Source organism: Quercus robur, chromosome 6 (assembly GCF_932294415.1).
Source record: "Quercus robur chromosome 6, dhQueRobu3.1, whole genome shotgun sequence".
NCBI lineage: Eukaryota > Viridiplantae > Streptophyta > Magnoliopsida > Fagales > Fagaceae > Quercus > Quercus robur.
In genome coordinates, this window is record NC_065539.1 from 5023466 (window position 1) to 5033248 (window position 9783).

Below are 9783 nucleotides of genomic sequence, written 5' to 3' on the forward strand. Positions count from 1 at the left end.
GGAAATTTCCTTTATCAAGTAAATTTTTAAAACCTCCCATACAAAACCAAAAAAAAAAAAAAGTGTCAACAGCTAGTACTGGTGTGGCAGCTACTAGTTGTTGCACAGTGCAGCAGCTAGCTACAACACCAGTGCAGGGGCTGCAACAACTAGCTACTACACTGTGTTGCAGCAGCTACTGGGAGATAATATCGCACTTGGGAAAGGGAGAGAGAAGTATGGACACGGTGACAGAGAGCTACACTCGTCGGTGAAGATTCCGGCCTGGTTCAGAGCTTCGATGAGGCATTGTTCTTCAAACACGAACGATCTTCTCAGGCCTCGTTCAGTCTTCGAACACGGACTGTGGTGCCATGGAGCTACCTCGCTGGGATGTGAGGATGGAAGTGAAAATGAAAGGGAAGTGAGAAGAGGGAAGTGAGGAGAGGGAAATTTTTTAGGAAAAAATTTTCGGACAAATGCAGAGTAACAGGGAAGCAAGCTCCAACGGCCAGATAGATGGGACAATTCACTGGTTGAATGGGCCCCACTGAGACAGCTTATTACGAAACTGTCACTGAGTCATGGGTGATGAGTCTTGAAAACAAGGAAAATGTGTTTTCATTTTTGGTCTTCATCACTCAGTTTTTTGAGTGATAGGATCACCAAAATCGGATGACCAAATATGAGTGATGGTGTCCAAACAAAAAAATTTCCGTGGGTCCCACAAATTTTGGATGATGAGTGATGAAAACAAAATCATATCACTCAAAACTCACTCATCTAAACAACACCTTAGTTATCCAAGGAACTTTTGTTGGAGCCCATTAATTCATGTATAGTTGGATGTATATCTTTTACACTTAAAGCCCCAGCACCATGAAGAATTTCCCTAATCTCCATATCCCTCAAATCTCTGGGTCTCTGTATCAGAATGTCTAAAGTTGTAGGGCTAGTGCAACCAAATTTGAAAAAGAAAAAGAAATAGAGAGAAGCGGTCACAGAGAGAGAAACATATCTGAGGCAGAGAAGAAATGAAGAAATAGAAGATGGAGGAACACATATAGTAAACGAAGAAAAAGAAACTAACAGCAGTAGAGAAAACACAGAATAGATCAGGTTTGAGATAAATAGAAGAGATTGTATTTGCACCCAGGAGAAGTTGGGACAGAAAGTGATAGAGCGGGAGGGCTTTCGGCTATGAACAAAGACAGAGATTTGAGAGTCTAAAGAGGAGAGGAAGAGAGGAAGAAAAAGTATCGGAAACATCTGTTGCTGTTGGCTTGCCGTGGGTCTGATTGGCTTGCCGTGAGTCTGATTGAGGAGGAGTTGATAGAGGAGGAACTGGAAAAGGAAGGTAGGGAAGAGAAGGCATAGTATCGTGAAAGGTAAAGGTAGAGTCTTTGTGAAAGGGAATACGTTTTTTTTTTTTTTTTTCTTTAATATTGTGCTGACGTGAAAAATTGTGGGAGTTTCAGAAGTTTCGGTTTTATATATGTATATATATATATATATATATAGATAATTATTTCATGCATCATATAATATACACATAGGATGTGAAGTTTATAACCAATTATTAACTCCACACGTAGAATGTTTGTCTACTATAATTTTCTCATGCCTCTTTTTGTTTTACGGATCGTATCTACTGTATCAAATATATATAGTATACAAACAAACATAGTATACAAACATTCAATTATATAAATGTACTTACATCATTGTCCTTATACAAATGCACCTAGCACAGTGGCACACGGGTACCTAACCTCACTGCCCTACCATTCACATGTATATGGAGTACTACTTTCTCAAACACACTTAAGTGAACCGTATGTTATTGCACTACGGGTGTTTTTGCCTTGAGAAAATCTAATTTCTTATATTAGTGAGGCAGTGACAAAGAAGAGAAACTATCGCTTAATTTGTTTCGCAGAAAAACCTTCTGTAAAGATAGTTTTCTATATTTTTCAATGTTTGATAGTATTTAAAAAAATCAGTCAATGGAAAATTGTCTTTAATCAATGAAAAACCCTAATAAAAAGAGGGCTTATTTTCTATTGCTTGTTTTCCAATAAAAATCTTCAGAAAACAAGCTCTCTCCCTCACTGCTCTTAACCCCTATATATATATTGTTTTGTTCGCCAAGGGAAACAATATTAGTTTGGGGCTCTTTCACTCTTTTTCATGGTAAGCACTCTCAAATCTTCTCTTTCCTTCACTTTTTCTCTCTTCTCAGTTCTCACGTCCACACTATCACTCTCTGATCTCTTCTCTTTCCATTGATTTCACTTTTTTGTTTGTCTCTCTTTTCTCCCTGTTTCTCCTCCCTCTATAACATTGTAATATGATAATATTTTTTTTCTCCCTTACAGATCTGTCAGTAGCTCTTCCTTGCAAGGGCGAACAAATCTGCAGCAGTACTTTTTTCTTTGTTTTCTCCCTCACAAATATGGTGTTCAACTCTCGTGTTTATTTGTTTTCTATTTGTACAGTATGTTGGCTTTGTATGGGCTAGGGTTTGTTCATTTACATAATTGCTTTACATAATTGCATAGGTTATAATTGCATAGATTTTTATGTGTGAAGCCAAAACCAATAGGGTCTTTTAATATAACAACCCCACATGATTTTTAGAATGTGTGAAATCCCTTTTTTTATTTAATCAGTTGACAAGCATAGTAGGAATTTTAGTGTTTCCAGAGTAGTGTGACAGTAAAACAAACCGTTTCATTATAATCAATAATGTTTCTAGAGTAGTGTTTCTAGAGCGTTTCCAAAGAATCCTTATGATCAGTTGACGTGTGCAGTGGGAATTTTACTGTCACACTACTTGGCAGGTGTTACTTATCATCATTATAAGGATTCACTGATGTGTGAATGATTTACCAATAGCATTGCAGTGATTTATGTTGCTATACTTATCATTATATACCTATATACTTATCATATAACAGTGAATTTTTTTCATTCCTTTGTTCCAAAATATTGCTATTAATAGTGAATTTTTTTCATTCCTTTGTTCCAAAATATATTAGATAATCGATGTTCTTGTATATATATTCCATGAAAATTTTATTTTTAAGTGTCTTGTTTTAAGTATATATACATTTAATTTATAATTATCATATTTTTGGAATGTAGATGGATAACCCATCACTTTTTGCTGCCATAATAGGGGCAGCTACATTTGTCTTTGTTTTGGGTGTTGTTCTTTTGAAAGGGTTAAGATCTAGGAGTGTTATACCTAGAGAACCTCATGTCAATCGAGATTATGAAAGAGAGTCATATATGAGTGATATTCTTTATAGAGGTGATGTGCACTGTGTCCATAATATAAGGATGAGACCCTTTGTTTCTTATGCACCATGTAGAATTCTGTGTGAGAATAATTTACTTCAAGAAACCATTTACATGTCCATTAGAGAACAAGTGTTAATCTTTTTACTCACTATTGGGCATAATATGAGGTTTCGAGTTGTTGGTGGGAGGTTTTGTAGATCATTTGAGACAGTACACCGATACTTTAAGCATGTCCTTAGAGCAGTTCTACAATTGTACAAACATGTGATTAGACTACCTGACCAAGATACACCCTTAGAGATAAGGAATAGCAACTAGTTTAGCCCCTATTTCAAGGTAAGTTTTAAAGGCTTTCATTTTCCTTTTTTTTACACATATAAAGATGTAAAATGAATGTAACTTATATTGATCATAATTAGGATTATGTGAGAGCGATTGATGGAACTCATGTTCATGCATATGTTCCACTTCAAATTCAAGGAAAGTTTCGTGGTCGAAAGGATGGAACAACACAAAATGTCCTTGCTGCTGCTACCTTTGACTTAAAATTCACTTATGTATTAGCTGGTTGGGAAGAAAGTGCACATGACTCATGTGTCTTAAATGATGCATTATCTAGGCAAAGGGGATTAAAGATTCTTGAAGGTATTATAGGACTAGAAAATGATTTTATTATAGGTACTAGCTTTGGGAGTGATTTCTTTTCCTTTTTTACTATAAACTAATAGGTAAATATTATCTTGGTGATGCTGATCATGGAGTTCAAAATTGAATTATTTCCCCTTATTGTGGTGCTCGTTACCATTTGAAAGAGCTTAGTGATAACCCGCCAAGAAATGACAAAGAATTATTCAATCTTCACCATTCTTCTTTATGCATACCAAACACCAAAAAACATTCTCAAGCTCATTTTCAAGGTCATTACCAAATACCAGAAAATGAGATCATTTTCCAAAAAATATTCTTTGAAAAATGACAAATTTTTCAAAAAACGTTAATGCTGAAACAAACCGAGCATATGTGCAACTTCAAATTATTAGGAAGACACTGCTACTTTGCTTGATGAACGTATGGATTATGAGTTCTCTATGATCTATTTCAAATGCTTGGGAGGTCCATGTTTCATGAGCTTTAACGACGTTTAACCTTTTCAATAGTCTTTACAATTACCAAAAATATAAGTCGATATAAAACCACCATCCCAAACAAAATAGCAAGATCAATCCACTTAGAGTAGCCCATCTCCACCTGCCAAGTGTTTCGTAAGATTTCTTCACCAGTGATGGTAGGTGGTCCATTTGCTAGGTTATTAGGGAATGTTAGTCCTTCAAACTCATTCTTGTAGAATCCTTGGTTTGCATACTTATGGAATGCAATGTAGTACATTGGGTATCTCCAAAAAGGGTTAGGAAGATCATTCGGCAGTCGGAAGAAACCTCCATTAAGCATCATCACACCTTGTATTCCAGCACCAGTAATGATACCCATGAGGAAATCTGGCACTATACTCGCAACAATCATCATTAAGCTTTCAACCAGCATCATGCACACAAAGAGGACCAACGAAAAGTAGGCAAAGTGTTCAAAACTCTTTTGAAGGCCAACTAGGTAATAGGCTATTGCTCCTGGAAGTAGAGAGATTATAAGCAAGTAAGGAATGGAAGAAAATGTGTTTCCAATCACATATGCGCCAACACCATAGTGCCCATTCAATCTTTCTCGCCCAAAGATCTGATACATCGTTGAAGAATATAACAAGGTCAAAGTACATCCAATTAATTGATACAAAATTGCGTTGCATATAAAATCATTAGAGATTTAAAAAGTGACTAACCTTCATGTCCTCTACAAAAGAAGGGAATCCGCCAATTGCCATAAAAGTTAGAAAAGCCGCAACAAACATCAGCATTGAACCTCTTGCCTAGAAATTTAGGATAGAGTTAAATTAGATCATCATTTTGAAATAGTATAAACTTGAAATCATGACTTCAAGTCAAGACTTCTACTATTTGGAGGGTGTGCAAAATTGAGTGGATTAGAGTGTGTAATAAACATCACTTTTTGAAATAATCATATATTAGCTTGGATGTTTTCTTTTCAGAAAAATGATTTGTATATGTATATACGTATATTTCCATCAATTACCTGAATGGAACCAAAAGTGAAGCCAATGTCATGGAAGATAGTTCCAACACATAAACACAACGCAATATAGATTGCAAACCGAAGCCAGTAATAGCCTAGATCACGATACATGTTCACAAATGATCTACTTGTCAGAACTAGGCATTGTGTAATGAAACTTGCTTGGCTTCCCTTCTTCTCCAAAGTTCCTCCATTCTACAAAACAAAAAACTTAGCCTCATAGTTACTTGTGTCTTTATAGGGAATGATTGATGAGTTAGCATTAAGTCATTAACAATAATAACTATAAACTTGTTTACCTGTTGGAATATCTTAGATACCAGGCGCTGAACTTCTTGGAAAGTTCCAGATGACTTGTATGAATTGACGAGAATATTAATGACTTCCTCAGTGCTTGTTGTACCATCAGGGCCTTGTATGATGCCCTAGTGTTCAAAAGCAAAGGGTTTACATGAGTTTTAAACAATTTGTGTACCCCATGGCCATGATGATTATATTCAAGTAGGGATGGTAATGAGAAAAAAAAAAAATATATATATATATATATATATATATATATATATACTTACTGCATCAAAGTCCTTATTGATAGTTCTAAGATAGTGATCAGATGGGTTTCTCAGAGTTGGGCATGGGAAGCCATTGGAAGCAAAAAACTGCATAGAAATTACATATAAACATTTCGTAATTATTTGGAAACAATTTGTTTGATGCATGCTGATAAGATTTTATTTTTTAGTCTTTTTTTTTCTATTAAAAAAGAAGAATTCAATAAGGTTAAACAAGGTGACAAAATGTTGATTTTACATGCATTGTAGAAGAAATTATTGTTGTACCTCCTTTGCCATTGAAATGGACCCAAAATAGATTGTCATACCAGTAGAAAGGAGGCAGAGATTGCTAAAGAGCTCAAAAACTTCACTGCTTGGTTGATGGATTGATGCAATAACAGTCCTTCCATCTTGACGAGCTAGCTTAACGATTCTGCTCATGACATGGAAAGACGCTGCACTGTCTAGCCCACTAGTTGGCTCGTCAAGGAAAAGAAGCTTTGGGCGCGTCAATATTTCAATACAAATGCTAACCCTTCTCTTTTGTCCACCACTAAGGCCTTTTATGCTCCACCCTCCTATTCTTGTGTCCATGGAGTCTTGCAACCCCATCTCCTTTATAGTCATCTCAGCCCTTTCTTTCTTCTCGAAATTTGACATTGAATTAGGCAGTTGGAGTTGTGCAGAGTAGTACACAGCTTCCCTTACTGTAAGTGTTGTCATTAAGGTGTCATCCTGAGTCACATAGGCCTAAATCATGGAAAGTAAGAGAGGCCATTATTACAACATAAAGAAATTAAGGGCAATTTGTGAAACAATTTTTAGGGGCGAAAAAAAATCAAAGCCCAGTTTAGGTACTGGTTTTACACTAAAGTTCTAATTTATCTAAGAATGATGTATTATTACATAAGCTTTACAATATAAATTGATGTGTCATCAATGATGAAAATAGTAATTTAAACATTTACTTATTATGTTTAGATATTCATTACTATGTCAATTTGTAAGCCTGCACCAAGATTTTAGCTTATAAGGAATTACTGTTGCTGTGACATGGAAATTGAAAGTTCTTGAATAAGTAGAGTGATTCACAACACACGCATGTATCATTTACCTCATTAGTCATCAACGAAGTCATAAACAGATCATTTTAGGGTTAATATGATGATAGCATCAAAACAAGTATAAGATGTAGCACAAATTTAGCTCTGGATAAGAAAAAGCCACATTATTGTTGTGGTCATTATTAATTAATGATAACAAAGCCAAAGGCCTACGTTAATACATTTAAGAGAAACTATTTTAACAGACCAAGAACATTATAATTCATATACGTAAACACAATAACCACATATGACCCGGCCTTTTTTCACGCACCGAAGTTCCAACACAATAAACACATATGACTCTTTTTCACATACCGAAATTCCAAAAGCAAGAGTTTCTTTGCGTCCATTAATGAAGATCTTCCCAGTTTGCTGCGTATTTGAACTTAATCTCCCTGCAATAATTACTTGCTTAAGTTATGAGTAGTAGTTTTCTCTCTCTAGTTGAACATAATCTCCCCAAATGCTTATTAAGTTATACCCAAAAAAAAAAAAATTAATAACCATATACATTAGTAAATTACATTTAACTATTTATACACAAATTTCACTAATAAGCATAAATATGTGTAAAGAATTAATTCTATGGTTTTTGAAAGGAAATTGTATTGTTCTTTTTTTTTTCCTCTCTTTGATTAAATGTATTTTATTTTTTATTTTTTGGTAGAGGAGATGCATTAAAAACTAGAGAACCAATAAATTTGAAGTACAAAACTTGTTACAGAACAGAGTGGAACACACCATTCAAATTCAAATGATGAAAACCTAACAAATCCATAGGTGAACTATCATAAAACATAAAGTAAAAAGAGAATATGTCATTTAATGGTGAAATTCTCAAAATATTAATTTAAAAAAAAAAGAAACTTATAGAGTGTTGTAACATCGTAAGAAGTTATACCGCGTATAACTTAATCCAAACCCTTGTTATAGCTTTTTCTCAAAAAAAAAAAAAAAAAAAAACCCTTGTTATATCATGTACAATTATTGTATGTATTAACTTTACTTCAAATAAATACTACAAGACAAGAGATGTACATACAAGGAATTAATGCGCATAATCTTTTTTATATATATATATATATATATATATATGATTCAATAGAATATATGTATAATTCAACAGCACAACGAGTAGATTAGTATAGTCTACCCAACCTTTCACAGTCACTATCATTTAAAGCTAATAAGTCAACACATTTATAAGAATAAACTATTGAGAAAAGTTAATGAATACCCTAAACATATTGATTTAACTATATTTAAAAAAAAAAAAAATTTTAATAAAAAAAGAAAAATTAATTAATTTTTTTGACAATTTTTAATATTTTCATATAAATAGTGTCTGACTATCACACACTCTTGACATAATGATCATTTCATAAATATAAGTCCTTGGAAAGTTAGAAGTAAAAGTTGGAGTTCAAGTCTCCAAAATAGAGTTTCACATGCTTATACACTTAAATTATTCCACTACACTTGTTAACATGACCCTAAAATATTTTGGTATAGCTTTTTAATAACTATTGATAAGATTTTAGTTACTAAATGAAAGTGAGTGACATCATCGCTCAAATGAAAGTTATATATGATATTCCAATTATAACTTATTAATTTAATAATCTATGATAATAATAAAATAAAAAAAAGTCTAATAATCTTTTTAAATTCCACTTTGACGAGCCAACAAATAAAATGTATCCATTTCCCAAGTAAAATAGCATAAAACTTGTGCCATTCTATGCTGGCACCAGCATTAATTACTCCATTTCCTCTAGCCTGTTGCTTTCAACCACTACAAAGGATGGGAGTAAATGGCACTTCCAAAAGTCAAAAAGATCATATCAAAATTGAACAAAAATTGGGAAGTAGTATATCGAGGTTTCTTCTTCTACTTTTGAAATGTTGGCCAATAATTGTTAATTACCTGCCAAAGAATCCAAGAGAGTTGACTTGCCACAGCCAGAGGGACCCATGATAGCCAGCATCTCTCCAGGTTCAGCATACCCAGTCAGCCCCTGAATTATAGGGCGCCTCCCTTTTTTCCCATCAGGCACTGTAACCCACAGATCCTTCCATGTCAAGAAAAGCCCTTCCCTATTTGACACAAAACCAGCAACGTAATTGTCCTGTTCTCCTCCAAATGATTTTGTAACTTGAGAACCAGACCGTAGAGACGATGATGATGATGACATTGATGCCCCACGAGTCTCTAAATGGTGAGGACCAGGAGTGAAATGAGCAATGTTAAATGGGAACATTTGCTTAGCGCTATCTTCTTCTTCTGAAGCTACGCTTTGCATCTCTAAATCATCATGAAACCCTGCACTGCATGTCACGGATTCTTTCAGAAGCGACTTTGTTTGAGTTGGGCTTGGTGTCCATCGAGGGACATAAACTAGAGTAGAAGATGAAGAAGAAGAAGAATCCATGCTATTTTATTTTCTTGCTGTACGTAGAGGCGAATTTCTAAGGGGTAGACAGAGATAGACACAGAGCTGCTGTGATCGATGTTGGAGTATTGCATATTTTGCATTACGTTTCCACCAGTATTTAAACATTTAAAAAAGGTGTTTTCTTTTAGTCTTTTTTTTTGACTTTTTTGGGTCAAAACAAAGTGAAAGTTGAAACATTGATACGTATAAAACAAAAGGGTTCTATGCCTAATTAATTCCACGCGGTTTGGCCTGGCAGCA

At 34.4% G+C, this 9783-nt stretch overlaps 1 protein-coding gene across 1 annotated transcript; it reads right to left on the reverse strand.

Annotated features, from left to right (window-relative positions):
- Positions 1-4232: 4232 nt before the first annotated feature.
- Positions 4233-9600, reverse strand: LOC126732413 (ABC transporter G family member 1-like). The gene is made up of 8 exons (XM_050435258.1): positions 9015-9600; positions 7403-7482; positions 6267-6731; positions 6000-6086; positions 5730-5855; positions 5431-5625; positions 5120-5206; positions 4233-5016 (listed from the first exon to the last, which is right to left on the reverse strand). Exons 1-8 carry the CDS (start codon positions 9517-9519, stop codon positions 4417-4419), a joined length of 2145 nt encoding a protein of 714 aa, XP_050291215.1. The 5' UTR covers positions 9520-9600; the 3' UTR covers positions 4233-4416.
- Positions 9601-9783: the final 183 nt, after the last annotated feature.